The following is a 22,787-nucleotide window of genomic DNA, read 5'->3' on the forward strand; positions in this document are numbered from 1 at the left end:
GCCTGCTGACCAGCAAAAAAATAGACAACTGGCTTTTCTTTTGCTCACAGGGAGGAGTTGCAGGCGTGTACAACAAATTTGGCTGCAGAGATGTAAGTACTGGTATGCCTCTTTCTTTTGTGTTTTATTCCTGTTCCCTGCTCAACAACGCAGGGGAAGCTGCCATATACTGTGTCAGCCTATTGGTCAATTTCACTCAGTATTGTCTATATATCAAGGGTAAAGGTAAAGGTAAAGGGACCCCTGACTATTAGGTCCAGTCATGGATGACTCTGGGGTTGCGACGCTCATCTTGCTTTATTGGCCGAGGGAGCTGGCGCACAACTTCTGGGTCATGTGGCCAGCATGACTAAGCCACTTCTGGCAAACCAGAGCAGCGCACAGAAACGCTTTTTACCTTCCCGCTGGAGCAATACCTATTTATCTACTTGCACTTTGATGTGCTTTCGAATTGCTAGGTAGGCAGAAGCAGGAGCTCACCCCATCGCGGGGATTCGAACCGCCGACCTTCTGATAGGCAAGCCCTAGGCTCTGTGGTTTAACCCACAGCGCCACCCATGACCCTATATCAAGGGTAGGCTCCCCCTTTTAGCCTAAAGGCCGCTTGAAGTGGTTCTCATTTCTTACCAGTCCAACAGGGTGGTCTGCTATCCAGAATTCCTAGGATTTACACTGAATTTTAGCCTTATTACTACATTTTCTTGAATTCTAAAGGCTGCCCTAATAAATTTAGCTCCTGGACCAGCCTTCCTCCACTAAGCATCCAGTTACAGAGCTTATCATTTTCTTTCCCAAAGTATGCCTCTGGTTAAATCATACCATTCAGGAAATTAAGGGAGTTTTGGTTTGTTTACAGAATGCAGCTGCTTCTGGCAGTCAGTCTTCATATGGCCAGGTAAGAACGCTTTCCACATTATTATTTATTTTACGTGTATAAACTTTCTCCAAAGTTTAATGACTCAATTTACATCTTCAAAAAGGTAGATTGCACCAGGATGTGTGCTGAGTTGCGATCTTGACAGGGAGCAAACCATGCTTGAGATCTAGGTGCAAAACTGCTTTGTTGATGAGTTGGTGCATGGTATTTCAAGCGATTTTAACTAACGTTTATATTCTATATCTTACAGTCGGTTTCCACCAGCAAAGTAAAGGTATGTAGGTGATTTTTTTTCTTCCTTTCCAATAAAAATTTAAATGCTGGCAAACATTGATTGATCCTTGCTTCAGCAAGCCAAAGTTTTATACGTGTTTTGCTGTGAGGAAATCGGTTACAGTAGTCTTTTCTTTAAGAGATTGTGTGTCCATCCTGTGATGGGATAATGAGCTGCTTGTGCGTAAAGCTTGATCCCTCTGGGGTTTGGCTGGTCATCCCAACCTAGGCACTAACGGAGCTCCCCAAAGCATGACTCCGTTAGTCGCTGGTAGAATCTGACAGTGGGCGTCTACGGAACCTACGCCAACATAAAAGCTGTTTGACAGACATGCGCTTTCGTGACTCTCTGCGTGACAGTTTCCGGCGCAGGGTGGGAGTTCCTAACGGGGGTCTTGTTACCTCTTCGCTGTCGTCACTGGAAGTATCCCAGAGCCTCCCCTCCGCTGTGACTCCTGCACTCCCCCTGCTGGTTCCTTCTGCCGCAGATTCTCTCCTATTCTCATGGAACTTATCCACCACCTCTTTCTCCGATGGCAGTTCCCTGACATCCACCTCCCCCCCAGGGCCCCCTTCACCCCCTCCCGCCTCCTCTCCCACTGGCGGTGAGGACGGAAAGCCCCTGAAGGAACTCTCCTCGTCGTCCGAGGATTCAAACACTTCTAGCCACGGCGTACCGTCTCTCTCCCCGTCTTCCTCTTCTTCGTCTGAGTCGGCTTCCTCACCCACCCCTGACTCAGGGAACCCTTCAAACTCTCCTTCCTCATCGGTGGTACCAAAGTGTTCCCTTCTAAATCGTGCCACGGGTTGCGGTTTTCTTGGGAAACGCTGATGAAATGTTTCTATTAAAACCTCGTCATTGACTACCTCTGCTGGTACCCAAGTGTTTTCCGACTCTACTTCCCCCTCCCATTCTACCAGATATTCCACCTGATTCCCCTTCCACCTGGAATCAATGATTCCTGCCACGTTCATGTCGCGCTCTCTCTCTTCTATCACGGGCGTTTGGGTGGCCTCTCTCTCATGCTCCCCCCACTCACGTCCCTCTCGGTACGGCGACAGTAATGACCTGTGAAATACTGGGTGTAACTTCATGTGACTGGGCAGCCTGAGTTTGAATGCTACTGGGTTGACCTGCTGTATGACCTCAAAGGGTCCCAATCTTTTGGGTCTCAATTTCTTACACCCTCCTTTGAACGGTAGTCCTTGGGTGGATAACCACACCCGGTCCCCCACCCTTATGGTTTCACCTTCCCTCCTATTTTTGTCTGCTTGCTTCTTATATTCTTCCTTGGCTTTCTCTAAGTTAAGTTGAAGCTGACGGTGGATCGCTTCCATCTCTTCAAAAAAATATTCCGCCGCCGGCACGCTCCACCTCTCCCCTCCCTCTCCTGGGAATGCCCGGGGGTGACACCCATAATTTGCCAGAAAGGGACTCATCCCTGTGGACACGTTCTCCGCGTTGTTGTAGGCAAATTCTGCTAGAGGTAACTTATCCACCCAATCATTTTCTCTGTCTTTTACATAACACCTCAGGTATTGTTGTAAAATCCCATTTGCCCTTTCCGCTTGCCCATTGGTTTCTGGGTGCCGAGCAGTTGAGAAATTGAGTTCTACGTGTAATAAGCTCATCAGTTTCCTCCAGAACCTGGAAGTAAATTGTTTCCCTCTGTCGCTCAAAACCCTCAAGGGGGCGCCATGCAACCTAAAAATATGTTCTACAAACAACTTGGCGGTTTCCTCCGCTGTGACTGCATGTGAACAAGCTATAAAATGACACATCTTGGTTAATAGATCTACCACCACCATGACAGCTGTTTTGCCTTTGGATTTTGGCAGGTCCGTCATAAAATCTATGGATACTGCCTCCCATGGCCTTTCGGGCGTGGGTAAGGGTTGTAATAGCCCCGCTGGCGCCACCCTCTCTCCTTTTGCTCGCTGGCACCTGACGCAACCCCTGACATATTCCCGTACGTCCTCCCTCACCTTGGGCCACCAAAACTCCCTGGTAACCAACCACATGGTTTTGTGCTGTCCAAAATGTCCCGCGGTGGGGCTGTCATGCAACTGCTTGAGTACTCTGCCCCTCAGTTCCCCGTCGGGTATGTACAGTGCCCCTTTGTAATACAACGCCCCGTTCTTTTCTTCAAACCCCCCTGTGTTCTCCTCTGCCCTCCGGAGCTCTCTGAGTTTCCCTTGGGCGTATTCATCGTTCTCAGTACCCTCCATCAGTTCCCTCTGCCCCACCAATGCCGCCCCACACACCCAGCGGTCTTCAGGGATTACATGCCTTGCCTCGGGCGCTCCCTCCCCCTCTAAGTACTCAGGTTTCCTGGAAAGAGCGTCCGCCCTCACGTTCTCGGATCCGGGCACGTAACGAATCTCAAAGTGGAATTTGGAGAACTCCTGGGCCCATCGTACTTGTCTCTGGTTCAGCACTCGGGCTGTTCTCCAATATTCCAGATTTTTGTGGTCAGTTCGGACTTGAACCTTGTGCTGCGCCCCAATCAGCAAGTGCCGCCATTTCCGGAAGGCTTCATGAATGGCGAGCAGTTCTCGGTCGTATACTGTGTAGTTCCTCTCGGATTTGTTCAACTTCCGCGAGAAGAATGCACACGGTCTCCATTCAGACGTATCTTTTCCCGGCTGGAGAAGAACGGCCCCCACCGCTCGGTCTGACGCGTCAGTCTCCACTCTCATTGGTTGTTGTAGATCCACATGCAACAGTTGCTCTTCCGACGCAAACGCCTGCTTTAAGCGTTCGAACGCCCGCTGCGCTTCTTCCGTCCAAACAAATTTCTTTTTGCTACTAAGACAATCCGTGATAGGCGCTGTCAAATGGGCAAAGTTCTTGATGAACTTCCTATAGAAGTTTCCGAAGCCCAGGAACCTTTGCACGTCCTTCTTGGTCTTTGGTGTTTTCCATTCCAGTACCGCTTGAACCTTGCTGGGATCCATGGCCAACCCCTTGTCAGACAACCGGTACCCCAGGAATTCCACCTCCCTGGTATGAAACTGACACTTCTCCAGTTTCACCCACAGCCGATTTTCTCGCAACTTGCTCAGTACCTCTCTTACATCTCGCACATGCTGCTCCTCATTCGCTGAGTACACCAGGACGTCATCTAAGAACGCTACGCAGTTCTTGTAGAGCAGTGGCCCCAGGACGTGATTCATGAATGATTGAAAGCAGGCGGAGCCCGCTTGTAATCCGAAAGGCATAACTAAATACTCAAAAGCCCCCAAGGGGGTGAACATAGTGGTCTTCCACTCATCCCCCTTTCTCACACGTATCAAGTTATATGCCCCCCTAAGGTCCAGCTTGGTAAAAATTTTCCCTTTTCTCACCTGTGTCAGAATGTCATCAATTCTAGGCATAGGGAAAGTCACTGGTTCTGACACTGCATTTAGGCTTCTGAAGTCACATACAAGCCTCGGTTTGCCCGTGTGTTTTTTGTCCACAAAGAACACTGGGCTCCCCCCCACCGCTCGTGACTCTCTGATGAAACCTCGCTTGAGATTCTTGTCAATGAACTCCCTTAACTCCTGCATTTCACTGTCTGACATTGCATACAGCTTGCCCACTGGCAATTGTGCTCCTGGGAGTAAGTTAATTTGACAGTCAAAGGGTCTGTGCGGGGGCAGTCTATCTGCTTCCTTTTCGCTAAAGACGTCAATCAAGTCAGCATATTGTGGTGGCACCTTGCCCTTGCCCATCACTTCCACCCCTGCTAGAGTGGCCCTGGCCCCTGCCTGAACCTCTCCCTCTTTGCAGTGTTCTAGGCAATGTGCTGATCCAAAGGAAACCACTCTCTGATGCCAGCCTACTAGAGGATCGTGTAGTGCTAGCCAGCTCATTCCCAAAATAATGGGAGCTCCTCCCAAAGTGGCTACGTTAAACGCTATCAGTTCTGTGTGTCTTGCCACCCTCATTACCATTGGAACAGTCTGCTGGCTCACTTCTCCTCCCAACAGTTCCCTCCCATCAATCGTGGTAACCTGCAAAGGCTTACTTAATGGGATAGTCTGTATCTGGTGTTCAGCTGCAAACTCCTTACTCATGAAATTACAGGAGCTGCCTGAATCCAATAGCGCTTTTATCTTTAGTGGGTGTCCATTGGACAGTTCCAGCAACACCTCTATCACAAGCGCTGGTCTTGGAGGTTCTGGCGTGGGCACATTCACTTCTCCTCTGCCTGACTGCGGTGCCCTGATGCTGGCAGCCAGGCGTTGGCTTTTACTTGCTCGCTGCTTGTTTCTCCTTCCTCCTTCCCCCCAACAGTTCCCGCCATTCCTTGCCATTCCTTCCTTTGCGGACAGACTCTGGCAAAGTGACCTGGCTGTTGGCAGAGATAACATCTCTTGGCGCCCTTCCCCTCCTTCTTCCGCCCTTCACTGGTGTTTGAAACTGCGCGCGCGCGCGCTGTTCCAATTTCCATCGGCTCTGCTGGCGGGAAAGGCTGCTCCGGAATCTCTGGAATGCGGAAATCCTTCCAACGTTCCCCTTTTCCTTCCCGCTTTTCCAAAGCCCTTGCCTCCTGGCGCGCTCCTATGGACAGCGCTGATTTAGTCAGATGATCCATAGACTCCGCCCTGGGCGCCCGGGAAAGTTCATCTTTCACTGCCGGAGAGAGCCCTTCTTCAAACAGCATTTGAATAGGTTCACTCGCAAGGTCCCACCCCAGTCTATGAATCAGCATGCTGAACTCAGTCCAGTACTCACGTACAGATCGGCTCCCCTGTTTACACGCCATTAACTGCCTCCGCACCACCCCTTGCTCAATCTCACTGGAAAACATCAAGTCCATGGCGCGAAAAAACTTCATAGTGTCCTTTAAGATTTCATTATTGGCTGCCATCAGGGGCCGCACCCAGTCCCTCGCCCCTCCCTCTAGATGGCCGATCACGTACGCCACTCTAGAGTTCTCATCAGGGAAGTCATCAAACAGTAGGTTAAGAGCATATTGCATCTCTGTCCTAAAGGCTTGATAGTTCCTGGGATCCCCCCCAAATTTCTGCACCAATCCAGGCACCTTTCTGGCAAGTGGGGTGGGTTTCCCTTTATCCGCATCTTGAGCCCTCCTCTCCTCGAGCCTCGCCGTTTGCAGCGCGAGCTGGACCTCCAACGCCCTGTACCTGTCTTCCAGGCTTGGACCTCCTCCAGCCCCAGCTCCTGCACCTCCGGTTCCAGCTGGTTCGCTCATGATGCCCTCTGCTTGCACAAGCTGCTTTCAGAGACTGTCAGATTGCTGTGATGGGATAATGAGCTGCTTGTGCGTAAAGCTTGATCCCTCTGGGGTTTGGCTGGTCATCCCAACCTAGGCACTAACGGAGCTCCCCAAAGCATGACTCCGTTAGTCGCTGGTAGAATCTGACAGTGGGCGTCTACGGAACCTACGCCAACATAAAAGCTGTTTGACAGACATGCGCTTTCGTGACTCTCTGCGTGACAGTTTCCGGCGCAGGGTGGGAGTTCCTAACGGGGGTCTTGTTACCTCTTCGCTGTCGTCACTGGAAGTATCCCAGAGCCTCCCCTCCGCTGTGACTCCTGCACTCCCCCTGCTGGTTCCTTCTGCCGCAGATTCTCTCCTATTCTCATGGAACTTATCCACCACCTCTTTCTCCGATGGCAGTTCCCTGACACATCCGTTTTAGCCTCTTGGAATCTACAAAAGGACCTCTTTGTGCTCTTAACATTGGTAATAGCAAAGGGCTGTCATTACCCACAAAATACCTTCTTTTGGGGAAAATGGCAGATTTTCTTGCAAGAAAATTAAAACTGGGAAATAGGAGGGGGGATTATTTACTGAACTTCCTAGCTGTATGCTATTAGTATATAGAACGTGAATCTGCAGTGCTACATCTCCTCTCTTTCTGAGTATTTTGAAGACCTTTTTTGTTTCTTTGTTCAAAAAGCAGGGTAAACCACCAACACTTTATTAAAAAATACCCTACTTTTTTCTCATTAACAGGTTGTGACCTACCCAGACAGCAAACCTTTCCCACCTGAGGTAAACACTATTCTGTGCTGCATTTGTTTGTTTGATTTAAATTGTACCATTTAATGTAATTAAAATCTCTAAGCAGGTTACAATAAAAATGCAAATAATGTTCAGTTAAGGTAACCTTTAAAAAACTGGATTGAAAACGATCTCAAAACAGAACTGTGCATCACAGATCAAACTGAGCCCTGACCTAGTAGAAGTTAGGGTCCATCAAGCTAATGATGGGGACACCTGGGGCTCCCCAGATGTTATAGGACTACAACTCCCAGCATCCCTGACCATTAGTCATATTAGCTCATGGCAGTTTGAGGCTTGTGACACCTGGTTCTCCTTTCCTAGTTTATACTCAGCTGTGCTGAGCAAAACGGGTGTGTGGAGAGAGAGAGTTGAACAACTTTCCGCATCTGCTGTTTGACTCTCCTGACTCACTCCTACCCTGAACATTTTTTTTCCAAGCGAGCTTACTTTTGGGATCAGATCTGCGGATGAATGAATCTCTCCATTTCCATTTCTCTCAGTTTCTCATATTTCAATTCAGTTCTTTGCATTTCCACACCAGTTTGTAATTTTTCAAATAAAGAAATCCCCATCAAAATTGATCAGGATTTTCATGTGAATTATTAAAAACAAACACTTTTTTTTTGCATGCAGTTTCCCCCTAATACATATTTTTGAAGCTGTTTTCCCTAATACAATGCATTTTGTATGCTACTTTCACATCCATTTTTATGTACTCTTCCGCCCTAATATTTGCATTGTTGTACACATTGGCTGAACTGCATTGCAAAATTCGGAGACTTGCACATTTTAAAGGATAGCTGTGTCTCAGTTTGCATATTAGTTCCAGAAGTACAAATTAGGTACTCCTTCAATAAAATTAAAACTATATCTAATTTCTCTCCCATTCCTACTTAAAACTGAAGGGGGGAAAACATGTTAAGGACAGATAGTAGGGACATCGGTCACAGGCAGCAGGAGGGTTAAATGCTTGGGATCAAGTTGTTTCTACAGAGTTGGCACAATAAAAGGAACCTATAATGAGGTTGCATGTTATGCTTTCGTTTAATTTTTCATCCTTGATCTTTTCTGTAAAGAACCCTTTTGCAAGTGAATAACACCATTGTGTCTCTTTGCTTTTCCATTTCCTAATAGCGTGATTCTACTTATCCATCGGTAAGCAAAACATCTCATTTGAACAGATATTTGTATGAGAGCAAATCTTATGCTGCCTACCTCCCAACCCAATCTAACTGCGTAACCCTCTGCTTCCTTTTCATCAGCTGAGATGAGCTCTATAAGTATCCAGTTTCTCTGGAAAAGTCCCTTACCTCTGTAGTCATTTTCTGTGTTGTGAGTGGTTTCTGTGGACAGGAGCTTACAAACTTTTCCAGCTTCAAGGAATCGTTTCTGTAAAGACTTGCCTGCTGAGGGAACTTCTGCACGAATGCAGAAGTTTTGGGGAAGTGTTTTAGGTTCCTGGAGTTCCTGCAGGTTGCTGGACAAGTCTATGAGGCATCGCCATTGCTCTGAATGGGCTGGAAGTGCCATCTGGAACACACCCAACACAACGTTGTGGCTATGGTGCAAAATAGTGTCTATTCAGGGAATTGGCTTCCTCCCCCCGTGGCAGTAGATAAGCAGAACAGATGAAAAGGGGTCTTCTTACCAGTTAGAAACTTTAATAATCACAGCGAGAGAACAAGGAACATTTCTCCTAGACATGGTGGCGCTCATAATTAAGGATCACCCCCCCTTCCATCCCTATTCATCTACATCACTCCTATGTCTTGTAATCTGAGCTTGTACTCTCTGTGCTTTCTGTTCTGCCACTTTCTGAGCTCTTCTCGACCTTGTGCTGAGAGGAGGAATGCTGTCCAGAGACTGTGAATCTGTTAACCCTCTCTCTTCCAGTGTTTCTTCTCCTAGCTGTTCCCAATTCAGTATTTCCCAGCTTCTGCCTTCTGAACTAGGCCCCTCTGCAAACCACTGTTCCAAATCTATAATGTCCTCCTGCTCCTGGGAAGATTCAGGATCTGGATCTGGAGCAGGGGGAGGGGGAGGCTTTGGATCATAGAATTGTAGAACTGTAGAGTTGGGAGGGACCCCAAGCGTCATCTAGTATGACCCCCTGCAATGCAGGAATCTTTTGCCCAACGTGGGGCTCGAACCTACAATCATGCCGAAGGTCCCAGTTTCACTCCCAAACAACTCCAGCTAAGGCTGGAAACCCTGGAAAGCTGCTGCCAGTCCGGGCTAGATGGACCAATGGATTGCCTCAGTATAAGGCAGCTTCTTATGCTTGGCCTCTGATTACATGCCCAGAAGTTTGTTTTTAATAGCAGAACGATACTCATGATCCTGTCACAGAAAAATCCAGCTCCTGGTCCCCCCACCCAGCTTTCCACCATCCTTCATATTGGCAGCCTAATGAAGAAGAATAAAAAGCATTTTCATGATTACTTTTTAAAAACAACCGGGAGTGGGGATCCTTGCCGATCTACTGCAAGGAACTTGGAGCTCTCTTAGCAGATTCTCATCTAGCTTCCTTCGCTAAGGTTCTCTGCAACACAGTTTAAAAACCATGGCTATAGATGACCAGGAGTAGACAAGGGTTCAGATTACTTGCTCATATGCTTTACTGACTTTTCCACTAGCTGCATCATAGCCAAATTAAATGGTTCCAATTTTCTTTCAGAAAATTGCTAACGCTGGTGGAATAATCTATTCCCAGGTAAGAAGTCTTTCTTCATCCCGTCCCAGTGCTGCTGTGTTTGTGTTATCGACAACGCTGTTTTATGAAATGTAAATTTCTCCTTTTGATCTTATCAACTCCTTTCTGTGATGATGGGCAAACAGTTTTGTTGTTTTTTTGGTGAAGCTCGTTTACAGGGTAATTCTACAGCGCCACAGTCGCTGCATGATTTCTTTTAAGTTTTCATATTTGACTGTAATTTGGATGATTTTACTACTTGGAAGTCACTCTGTGTATCATTTTAATTTTTTTTAACAACAACCCCTTTCTAACTCGTCCCACCCTCATCATTCTTTCTCTACAGGGTCCCAGACCTCAAGGTGGTTCATCGGAAACTGTTCGTATTACCGTACAGGAGGTAACTATTGTTCAGTGACAAAGGAAATTTGGCATGGGGGAAATAAAGTTTCCCAGTTAAGGGCATTGTAGTAAGCCAGTCCTGGTTTTAAACTTATTTCTGTTTTACTTCTGTGTCTTAAAACAGAAGCTTCACCAAAATGCAGTGGGGGTGGTTGGGTTGAAAAGGGGGCCACAGTTTTTGGCTACATCTATTAGCCAATGTGTTGAAGAGGAGAAATAGGAATATACTATAAATGTGAAGTATGTTACATTGAAACAGGCACATAAGCAGCCAGCTCCCTGATTTCTTGATTTTGTTTTCACAGGGTGGGAAAGGTAGTCTGGCTTGTGATAAGGTGAGTGATTCGTCTCCACCATAACTTGTTTATATTTATATTTTATTATAATATTACTATTTCCCCCCCCCCCAATGTGGTGTGCTTATGCAGTGGCCTGGATTTTTTTTTAAAAAAACAAAACCTGATAAAAGACTGTCATCCTAAGAGGGTTTAGAACAGACAAAAGGAAACGCTCCTTCATAGAGCACATAGTCAAACTATGGAAGTTGCCACAGATGGTGCGATGGTTACCAAAATGGGGTTTAATGGTGGGAAATGGAGGGAAAAGTTATTACTGGCTACTAGTCATGATGGCAATATATGTACCAACCCCCTATCCTCCCCTGGGACAATCCACTTCAGGCCATTTTACAGGGAAGGAGGATTGTGGCAAATTCACTCCCCACCTCTAGAGTAGCAGCAGCATATTTGTGATGGCAACATACCACCTCCAGAGCCCACAAATTGGAGCTTTCAAATCCGCACAGGATCTAGAAACATTTATTGTTTTGATGTCTTAAAGGTTGTGTTCAGACAACCTGTTTCTCAATGAAGTAATTCCTTTACTCTTTTACAGACTTCACCCGCCTATAACGTCAAGATTTGTAATCAGGTAAGCACCTCCATTCCACATTACCTTGGATTTGACTGGATGGTGTTCATAGTTTTAAATACGTTAATAAATATTGTATCCTTGTTTTGCCCCCCCCCTTTCTTAAATAAACTCTGAAATAGGGATTGAAAGAGCTTTCAATTTTGATCCTCTTATTTGCTCATTTCCCCCACCTTAAATTTAGTTCTCCACATTTATGCAGCAAATTGCAATTTATCTTCTTTTTAATTCCTCTTGAAAATTCATCAGAATTTTAGAGCCAATTTCTCCCCAGAAACACATTTTCATATGCACTTCTGACTAATGTACATGTTTTAACAAATACATTTTCCCCAATACACTTTTATATATTATATATTTTGTAAAATATTTTCATATTTATGCATACTCTCGTCATATATGCATTTTTGTAAACACTGTTGGGTTAGAGAACTGCATTTCAAAATTTGGTTAATTACAGATTTTGAAACACAGCTGTGTTTGGGTTCTCCTTCTGTTCAGGAAAATGTGAATTTGATAAATTTGCCTTTAAATGCGAACTTTTGTGAATTTCTCTCCGATATCTACTCTAAAGTAAATGTTTCCATTTTGGATTGGCCTTTTTAATCAAGGACATCTGTTTTCATTATATAGTAGTAAGGTTTATATAAAATGTTGCTTGCTTTTCCGAAATAAAATTCAACTGCCAAAAATTTTGGTCAAGAATAGCCTTGCTGATGTCTGTTTTTCTTTGTAACAGAACCAGCTTTCAAACTCGCAGAGTACCAGCTCCTTCGGCGGCACACAGGTATATAGATATACACATTCACCGTTCTATTTAAATGTTGGCTACTTTCCTGATAATGCCACTCTTAGATTGGTTGGCAATAGTATGGCTAATAGGGACAAGCAAGCAGAAGGCTGCTAATGCCCCCAAATAAATTGGGTCTTCCCTTCTATAGCAGGTGCCAACAGTGGTTCTTTGTGTACCCAATAATAAAGTCCTTCCACAGTGCAATTCTGTAGAGCAGAGTCCCATTTAATTTGGTGGGATTAACTCTCAGGTAAAGCACCCTGCTTTCCAGGGAACAAGCCTCATCAAATTCAGAGGTGTTTACTTCTGAGTAGGCATGGTTAGGACTGCAGTGGAAGTGTAGACAATCCCTAAGTGACACTGATCTCAGTTGTATCTGGGTGAAGTCTGGAATTTCCTGTTGCTGTTCTGTTCTTGTTGGAGAGACACTAAGATCCTAGCTTCCTGGCTGGTATGTCCTCTAAGACAGGATAGAGTTGTGTGACCTGAACTGGAATAATAATTTTGTGTGGTTTTTTTATAGGAAAGCAGCTTAAATAACCCCCATCATTCTTTCTCTACAGGGTTTGAAACCTCAGGGTGGCTCATCAGAAACTGTCCGTGTTACCATCCAGGTAACTATTAGGGTTATGCAAAGAAAATACACACACACAACCCTTGGCACCTGCTGGGTAGTGTTAGCTTGGTGGCACGTACTGAAATTGTACTTCCTCACGGATCCTTGGCAGACGGTTACCTTACCTTGTTTTCTGAACCTTGGTTGACTGATCCATCGCCTATGAGGAGGAAAATAAATGCTTCAGTTTTCATCAGACTTGTATGAACCTTTTAAGCTGAGTAGCTCCTTCTGAAGATATCAGTGCTGCCAGATTTCAGTCACATAGGGACAGGGTTTTTGTGTGTGCTAGGTACCTCTTTAAAGCAAGGATCTTTCAGGAAGAGGGCTGGATTTTAATGTAGCCCAACCTTCTGAGGGCCACATTTGAAGGGAAGGCAAAAAGAATGACTAACAATAGCATGGCTGATGTCTTGTTTTTCTTCACAGGAGGGTCGGCCTTCAGGATCACAGGGCGGTAGCTCTGTTAGCATACAGGTATATACTTATATATCATACACTTTATAGCAAATGTTGACTTTATCTCAAAAATATTAACTCACAGCAGCAAGGTTGATGTCTTGTTTTTCTTCACAGGGGGGTCGGCCTTCAGGATCACAGGGCGGTAGCTCTGTTAGCATACAGGTATATACTTATATATTATACACTTTATAGCAAATGTTGACTGCTATGTACTGAAGTTATCACCCTGGGCCAGCAGGGGGATACTGTAGATAGTTATGCAAATGAAGGGTCGAAAGTGACGTTCAGTGATTGGATAGTTTTAGAAAATTGTTACAGTAACATGGTACTGGAGCTCTATATAAGCAGGCTGACTGAGCCCTTCAGTTCAGTTCTGTCCTGGCCTGTGAATAAACAAGAGCTGTTTGAAGAATCGCTGTGTCGTCTGATATGTTCACCCACAACTTAACATTGACTTTATCTCAAAAATATTAACTCACAGCAGCAAGGTTGATGTCTTGTTTTTCTTCACAGGGGGGTCAGCCTTCAGGATCACAGGGCGGTAGCTCTGTTGGCATACAGGTACATACAAACACATATATACTTCATATCAAATGTGAGGAGCAGATGGGGCTCATCAACCTGGGAAGGTAGCCCATCTGGGAGAAATAAAACTCTGATCCTAAACCTCTGCTGCCTTGTAGGATATCTTTGGGAGTAGAAAAAGCTAAGGAGAAAACCCCTTACAAATCTGGACTGGAGTCTTTAAGATGGTTGGATGACCTTGTAGGCCTCCTTCTAGAGAAGAAGTGGAGGTGGTGGTTCCTTGGTAGAGAGTAGAGTCTATTGGGGAGGGGGAAAGGACGCAAGCTGTACAACACAGCAATTGTAGCTCAGCAGCAATGATATCGGAAGGAAGGAAAAGTTAACAGCATGGAGATACTCTATGTCTCCTGAAATTTATGGGGAAAGTGTCTTCCAAGGAGCCACTAGGATTGTCCATCCTGGGCTCTTGGTAAATTTTTCTCCCTGGACATCAGAATGAGCTGCTGGTGGTGGCTGTATAATAAGGACAGGTGAACTGCTCAATGTAAGCTGCTTTGCCAACCCTGGCCTTGTAGGGATTGGGCAAAGAAATTGGCCTGTGCTAGCCCTCCTCCACAAGATCCTTAATGGTCATTGCCTGCTTTTCTTCACAGGGCCAGTCTTCAAGCTCACAGGGCAGCAGCTCCTCTGGCAACCAGGTATATATGCATGTGAAATCATACAATTGTACAGTTGGAAGGAACCCTGAGGATTATCTAATCCAACTCCCTGCAGTGCAGGAATACGTAGCTGTCCCACACAGGGATCGAACTTGCAACCTTGGCATTATCAGCACCATGCTCTAACCAACTGAGCTATCCAGGTTGTGTAGTGGTTTAAACAGTTTTGGACTCAGAGCTGTGAAATCTGATTTAAAACCCTTGCTTAGCCCAAGATGCTGGCTGTGTGACTCCAGGCCAGTCGTTTTATCTCAGGCCTAACATGGGAATGGTGGCAGTATTTTATTGTTTTGAAGTGATTTTTTTAAATAAAAAAAATTCTGGGAAGGAGTGTTAAAACAATTATAGACCGCAAGAAATTTTCAAGAAAACAACAGCAAACGAAACACAAACAGAGGGAATGTGTGTAGAAAATATATTACTTTGAAGGCGATAGTACATTGTTTTATTTCTTTGTTTTTAAAGCAGGGTGGATCTTATTCAACCGGTGGCAGTCCCTGTGGCAAGGTATATTCTTTTATTTGACAATATTTTGGAAGCAATCTCAGTATCGGTTGTCTTTTGTTGAGAAAGAGAAGATGTGAGCAAAACGTAAAGTATACAATAGGGAAGCTCTGCAATTCCTTGTTACTTCTGATAGCAAACAGTACTAGAATTGGTAATATACAAATATTTGCACACAGCAGATCTTTAGATATAAATTATTCTTGGACCAATGCTGGTGTAGAATTGCTTTTCCATGGAAGGAAGTGCTATTATCTTAACCTTAACCTGGCATGGCAACATCCCCTTTGAGGCTTTGTCTACATGTCAACAATATGAGAATGAGTGCAATTCTTGCCATGTGTTTCATATACAGTGGTACCTCGGTTTTCGGACGTAATCCGTTCCAGAGGACTGTTCAAGTTCTGAAACATTCAAAAAGGGTACAAAGGGCGGTTTGCAAACTTAATAGAGAAACTGGAAAAAAAACCTCAGTGGAAGCCGTTCGACTTCCGAGGCGCGTTCAAAAATGGAAGCATTTACTTCTGGGTTTTTGGCGTTTGAAAACCAAAGCGTTAGACTTCTGTGATGTTCAGAAACCGAAGTACCACTGTATATTGAATGTATCACTGAAATACTTTCTCTCTCTGCTTTCTAAGGCAAGAGAGAGAGAAGGGGGAAAGGGTGGGTGCTTGTGTTTTTGCATGGATGTGTGTGTGTGTGTGTGTGTGTGTGAGAGAGAGAGAGAGAGAGAGAGAGAGAGAGAGAGAGAGAATGAATATGAGAATGAAGGGCACTCTAGCCATGTGTCTGCATACATAGTGGTGCTGGTTTTAAGTACAGATGTGCTCAGATCCATGATCCAGGACTTTAAGAAACTAAAAAAAAAAGATAATTGCGTTAAAAAATGCAAACCTAACAATAACAAGAATAAACATTCATTTTAAACAGGGGATTACATATGACAGCAATCCCTGCAACCAGGTAAGATTTCCATTCTATTCACGTAAAAGACATATGTCAATGGAACATCTACTTTTGGGGTCTAACTACATGCAAATATAATGGATAAAAGCATTCATGATGCTTTGTGCAACTGATGGTATTGGGTTAGCTTTAAATGATTCTGCTTTGAATACTGTTCATACCTGCCAATGTTTTGGGGCAAACATGCTGTTTTGTTTCCATTTGGTGCATGTCCTGCTGAAATCCTACAACTTTTCATGGTATAAATGTTCTGGGCTCCCTCTTTCCCCGCTGTTCTTGCTATGCTGTTGCACAATAGCGTCCCTCTAGACAGCAATAAACATTGGGGAAGCTAGTTGAAAGCTGCTCAAGTGATCGGAATCTAAGAAGAGAAGAAGCCCAAACACATTTTGGTGTGGCAAATTCCCCAGAGTTTTGGGGAAAGGCCACGAAATAGAATATGCAGAAATAGCGTGGTGCATTATTTAGAATTTCAAACAAGCAATCTCTTGAGCAGCCAACAGCATTTGCAACTCTACCTCCGTCATAGAAATTATCGTGCATTTTCCACTCAAATAAGAGAAGATGGTAGCATTTGTGTGTGATTATTGATTTTGTGCTGCTTAAAGGGCCAAGCGTCACCGCCGTCATCATCATCATCATCATCATCATCATCATCATCATCATATTCATCGTCTTCTTCTTCACAAAGCACCTATGGCCAGGTAAGGGTTGTTTCCTTTAGCTGTTTCTTCCCAGTGTATGATGAATGGATGATGCACTGATTTTCAGGCACTTTAACTGGGAGAAAGGATCTGAAAATTCCCATAAGGAAGTGCACAAATGCAAAACATGGCAGCAAATGTGCTGACAGAATACTGGAAGGGCACAGGGGACCTATGCCAGAAACAGATGGCGTGCAGATCTTTAGACATTTTCATTTGGATCAGAATATAATGCATGATCAGAAAAAGTCCACTGGTGCTGAGACAACATAGGACATCAGCTCACTAGAAAGTTCTCCTTCACAAACTCCATTGCACTGTTGCACATCTCCCATTCCTTTCAAGGGAGTTTGCTCGTGCAAGAAAACATTTCGGCTGTTTGTGCCCTGGGTTTCCACACATTTCTAAATTTTCTTTTAAATTCCTGTGAGCCAAAATAATCTCCCCTTATTTTGAGTGCCCCCAAAAGATTCTGAACACTAGATTTCTGAAATTCAACTGACAAGAACTATTTTAATGTGTTTTCCTCCCCTCCCCACTCTGTTTGTCTTCTTTAGGGTGGCTCACAATATCAAGGCAACCCCAACGCTTGTCCTCCGGTATGTTCCCTTTCTCTTAAGTTTTATTATGATTTGCTACCTGACAAAGTTATATATATATGATTCTGTCCCTCTAATGCCTTTGTCAGCAACCAAGTTTTCCTTAAAGGCCAATTTCAGAAGCAAATGATGAGAGTCAGTTAGCGCCTCAGTCCTGTTACTTCTTCAAGGCAACCCAAGAGTGTTCATCAGTTGTTGTTTGTTTTCTTATATCTTTATCCTGCTTTTCTAACAAACATTGTCTGCCAAAGTGGCCCACTTCAGTAGCAAGCAAACAAACAAACAAACAAACAAACAAACAAACAAACAAACAAACGTGAGGCTTGTTCTCAGGCTTGCTAACCTAATTTTCTGTTCTGAACCATCCTGGGATCGGATCTTTGGATGAAAGGCGGTATACAAATTTAAATAATAATAATAATACAAGACACACAGAAGAGAAGGGGATTAGAGGAAACAAGCAGAGGAGGGAGATCAGTTTGACAATGCAAGGGATGAGTTGTATATATGCTTGTAGTCTTGTATGGACAAAGGCGTAAGAACTACGTGTATGAGAGAAATTCAATTTCATGCACATTTAAGGGTGAACTTACATAATTCACACTTGGCAAAGTAATTTCTGATTTTGTATTTCTCTCTCTCAGGGGATAGATACTTCTTCCAACAACAGAAACAGATGCTGAGTGGTAAATATCAGCTTTTATTATGCAAAGATGAATCTCAAAGTATGATAGTCTTTTATATCTACTCTTTGAATATTGCAGAGACATTTGTATTATGGGTTGCATTTGATGGATTTTCTGCGCAATCCCAGGGAAGCTTTCCCAAACCCAAGGGAACCATATAAAGGAAGGGGTACTGGAAGATTATATGCATGGGACTTAAATTTGTTACACAGCACATGAGGCTCCAGAAAGTGAACAAACTTCCACTTAACCTCAGAATATACCTCATAGTAAATGGAGTCCCAAATGTGATTGTAGGCGGCAACATTTTCATTTTACCGTGACAATTTCAATAAACAATAACCACATTGTGCTCGTGATAAACAAATTCACACTGTTCAGCCCATCAAGCAATTGATGTATAATGTCAAATTTAAATGAATTGGCAGATAGATAGGCAACTTGTATTTTGCCCATCGCTCTAAATATGAGATGGAAGTATTTAGCATTGTCTCCCGAGACAGACAGATGCCAACAACAGCTAGAACTGAGGCCTTGGTTCGCATAAATGATCTCAAGATTAGGTCATTAGCTGTCTCATTCCATACAAAGGAAGTTGGATTGTTAGTAAAATGTTACCAGAAAAGAATTTCAGCAATAAGGGATATGTAGGTTGCCTTTTTTTTTCTTTTTCTTTTTAAGAATCCTGCTATAGGTTAAATAATAATAATAATAATATAAATAATAACAACTTTAAATGAAATAGCTACAGAATGACATGGTTGTATTTATGTGTTTTAGCAATAAAGTGTTGAAACAGAAAACCGGTCTGGAGAGGAAGGATATAATTCAATAGTCACGAGAGCAACTGGAATTTCTCAAAGTTCAAATACATTGCAAAATTACCCGTCTGCAAGACACCTCCCTGACACCTCACGCTGCAGAACAGAAATGTTCGTGTTTTCACAAGTCAAAATCAGGAGTCGTGAAGTGAAATAAAAACAACTTTTTCCTTAAAATGCTCAAGTCTTTATTTTTATTGATTACATTTCTATCCATGCCTCCTCTCAAAGGAGCTCCAGGGAGTGTCTTCCCCTCATTTTGCACAGAAGCCTTGCAGAATCTGCACATCCTGATAAGCTCCCTGGTTTCTCTGCTGTCCTCCTTCACCCCAGTGAGAATATTTTACCCGCAGAGCTGGCAACCTTAACTGCAAACCAAACCTGAGGGTTGCAGGGAACAGCCGTTCAACGTGTCCAAACAGAACTGCCCCAAATGCATTGGAAAAAGGAGCAGGTTTCCTTCTTCAAAGCAAAAGGGGTGTGTGGGTGATTATGAAGACATCTCTTCTCTTCCTTCCCTGAGCTGTGTGCCTGCAGTTGCAGATCAGGGACACTAGAGGACACTGCTCCCCATTGGCGGTGCCAATAGTCCCTGACCAGCGTCACCGCAGCAAGCTGGGCTTTGCAGCTGCAAGTATAATATAACCCCATTGCACTCTAAAGCTCATACCCTTTCCAAACATGGTGTTGATGGTTGTGGCAAGAGAATTCTTAGGAGGAGAGACCAGTGACAACCGAAGTGACTACATGTGCCAAGAAAGTACGGCTGAGTTAGCATTTTGGAACATGGCATTTTCTGGGTACCAGCCATAGAAATTTAAGGGCTATTGGCTAAGTGCTAGAGTAATGCTTGATGTCATGGTGTGTAGGAACTGTCTTGGCCTACCTACGTATGTTGGGGGAATCCTACTAATCGCAGAACAGAAAAGGCAAAGAGAAGAACCAAGAACTAATGGTTAAGAATTCTCTTCAGGAACAGAAGCAAAGGGCCGGTGCCAGACTTGGCATAGTCTGGCAGATAGGCCCCCCACTGCCAAGCCTTCGCTTTGTGGAAGGGAAATATGAGTCCCTGTGACACACATGTATGGGGTAAATAACATGAGAATCATCTGGGTGCCTGGGTTCAAAACAAGATAAACTTGCCCTCCAGCAGGAGAGAGCCCCCAATCAAACAGCAGTATAGCTTTAGGAATATAGGTTGTTAGACCCTTTTGTCCTGTTTAGTTGCATCCAGCGCTCCCCTCTTTTAACGCCCCCCTCAATGAACAGACCACACACTGCTAAGCAGTGCTTTTTTCTAAAAAAATCTTAAGGGGTACTCTCATTTTCCTACTCAAATTGAAATACTGCCCCTCAATGAGGCCAAACTTAGATTCACAAAATTTTTATGGGTATGCATACCCCTGTGTCCCCCCTAGAAAAAAGCACTGCTGCTAAGTAAGTTTAAAATACTTTACTTACAAAATGCCCCAAAGGTCTGATTTGTGCATTTATCGAAGCAGCAGCAAAGAGCACACAGGCAGAATACTCTTTGGTAGAAAATACAGAGAAATTGCTTCAAAAAACGTGCTCTGAGCTTGGAGCTTGCTTAGACATGTCCTCCCTGGTGTGGTATGTGGCATGGGGAGAGAGGGAACAGGAAGAGAAGGCTTCACTCCCTCATCAGAAAAGAGGGGGGCGTGACCTAGTTGAGTCTAGGAATCTTAACCCCTTCATGCATAGCTAGATTTGACTGCAATTTCCCAGACACTTTGCTGCAGCAGCAGCACAGCCACCTTCACCACCACCTCTCTAAGCCTGTGCCACTGCTGTGGTCAGCCACAGCAGCTAAGAAGACTTTTAAAAAACTTAAGTTTGTTTGTTTTTAAGCTGCTATTGCTCAGTGGCAGCTTTCCTCCTACTAGTGGTCAGCAAGGCGGTGGCACCTCCATGACTTACCTGGAGGGAGAGGTGGCAGAGAAATCTGTGCCGTGCAAACACACTCTTGGGTGTGTCGGGTTGGTTCTGCTGGTGCCTTTGCACCAAATCAACCTCGCCCTTCTCCCTCCCAGTAAGCTTTAAGCCCCACCCCTACGGTGCTTTTGTCCTCTGCAGGTATGGCAGCTCAGCCGCAATGACTGATGAATGTCATTTCAAATGGTCCATTGGTCCATACATTGTCTTTCTCCTTGCAGACATCTATGTTAGCCAAAATATGTCCAGGGAGGAGGGCCTGAGGCTAAGACTGGCAGCTCTTCCCAGCCATCGTTGAGCCTTCTTCCCATAATGAATGCAGTCTCCAATACATTATTTAGAAACAAGACCAGACATGAATTGATTCTGAATAATATACAGTGGTACCTTGGGTTACAGGTTCAGATTACAGACTCCGCTAACCCAGAAATAGTACCTCGGGTTAAGAACTTTGCTTCAGGACGAGAACAGAAATTGCGCGGTGGCGGCATGGCAGCAGCGGGAGGCTCCATTAGCTAAAGTGGTACCTTAGGTTACGAACAATTTCAGGTTAAGAACGGACCTCCTGAACGAATTAAGTTCTTAGCACGAGGTACCACTGTACTTTGTGCTTGTACTAAGTGCATGTAGTTGTCACGAATCTTAAAACTTTAGGACAGTGGTGGGGCCCTCGGGAGCAACCAGGGGTGGGACAGGTAAAAACATGACTAGGCCAAAAAGGGGCACCTGGAAAGGCCTCCCCATAGTGCCTTGTGCAGCCCCAACAACCAGTCCTTGCAGACCACCAGCTGTTTGCTGATGTTTCAAAGTGCTGCACACTCCAGAAGATTAAAACAAGTCAAAGTCACCTAGCACCAGTGTGCCATCAAGTGATTGGCAGGTGGGTTAACTTGGCCCATGAGGCACGGGGGCAATTAGGATCCGGGCCTGCTGACTGGATCCAGTTTCCCACCCCTGCTCTGGGGCCTTATTTATATTATCACTGGAAGCACACCTCAGTCACATCCTGTCAGTCACATAACTGTATGCCCTGCAGTCCACAAGCAAGTAACATCCTAAAGAAAATAACTTCCTGGATGGAGGCACATAAATGACTGCAATAATGGGCAGCAGAACAAGGAGATGGAGTTATTTGAAAGTGGATGTTAACCCCTCAAAGTTCAAGCTGCAATAATGGGCAGCAGAACAAGGAGATGGAGTTATTTGAAAGTGGATGTTAACCCCTCAAAGTTCAAGCATTGTATTAAACCACAGATAGAAATAATTATGTGTATCAGCACTATGCTCGTGTGTATTAAAGCACTGTCTGTTTTTAATGTTGTGTGTGAACCAGGCCTACAGAAGCACAACGAAGCTATTCTGAGATGATGGGGGTGTTCAAATTGCAACTTTAAAAAAACAACAACACATCACTACCTGATGCAGATAGGTAGCCGTGTTGGTCTGCCATAGTCAAAACAAAATAAAAAAATTCCTTCCAGTAGCACCTTAAAGACCAACTAAGTACTCTCACTACCTGAGTACTAAGTACATCTCACTACCTGAGATGGAGAGCAGCCTGGGAACGAGGCTTCTCCAGAGGCATGTCTCTCTCTTTCCATTGTATACAATCACACACGATGCCCACAAAGTAACAATTAAACTGATGCATCCACTACAATTACAACTTGAGATAGTAAACCAACTGGCATCGTCAAGAGTTGGTTAAAGTTGCCATGGTACCAGGATGAAGGCTTGGGGCTTTACAAGAAGAGGAATAAAATATAGGCATTAGAGATTTGGAAGGCACGCTTAAGTGAAGCTAGTCCTTGCTTTTAAGCAGAGGTGTACCACCACCCTGCCTACAGAGTGACCTAATTTGATCGTCTATTCCTCCCTGTCTCTGCACTCCACCCAGGCCTCTGTATCTAGCAATATCTCTCTTCCTTCTCCACCCACTTCTGATTCCCTTCTAGTTTGCCTTCATGATTGCTCTGCACGTGGAAGAACCCCAAGGTCAGGAATGATTTGTCATTCCCTTTCTGCCTTCATTGATTTCACCACTAAGAACATATGGATCAGGCCAATGGCTCTTCTAGCCCAGAATCCTGTTCTCACAGTGGCCAACCAGATGCCTATGGGAAGCTTGCAAGCAGTGCCAGAAGTGCACAGCAGAGATCATTAGCTTTGCAACTCAAGGGTTAATTCTGTTAGTGCTGAAGAAAAGGGGTGGGTGGAGGTGCTCCTTAGCAACTAGACAGAA

At 44.5% G+C, this 22,787-nt stretch overlaps 2 protein-coding genes across 45 annotated transcripts in view; both read left to right on the plus strand.

Moving 5' to 3' along the window:
* The window catches only part of LOC309343778 (uncharacterized protein), a 134,181-nt gene that overhangs the window by 14,988 nt on the left and 96,406 nt on the right, over window positions 1-22,787 (plus strand). The gene's annotated exons all lie outside the window — the stretch shown is intronic.
* On the plus strand, window positions 105-18,769 carry LOC309344237 (uncharacterized protein; the record flags this gene model as incomplete). Its single annotated transcript, XM_081866486.1, has 21 exons — window positions 105-173; window positions 734-895; window positions 1,128-1,151; window positions 7,123-7,161; window positions 8,308-8,328; window positions 9,851-9,886; window positions 10,212-10,265; window positions 10,573-10,602; window positions 11,162-11,197; window positions 11,937-11,984; window positions 12,554-12,604; window positions 13,036-13,083; window positions 13,183-13,230; window positions 13,582-13,629; window positions 14,247-14,291; window positions 14,778-14,819; window positions 15,747-15,779; window positions 16,391-16,486; window positions 17,044-17,085; window positions 17,730-17,771; window positions 18,552-18,769. The coding sequence occupies 20 exons, from the start codon at window positions 105-107 to the stop codon at window positions 17,766-17,768; spliced, it is 1,011 nt and encodes a 336-aa protein (XP_081722612.1). The 3' UTR covers window positions 17,769-17,771; window positions 18,552-18,769.

This window comes from Podarcis erhardii, assembly GCF_964252035.2.
Source record: "Podarcis erhardii genome assembly, chromosome: 6".
NCBI lineage: Eukaryota > Metazoa > Chordata > Lepidosauria > Squamata > Lacertidae > Podarcis > Podarcis erhardii.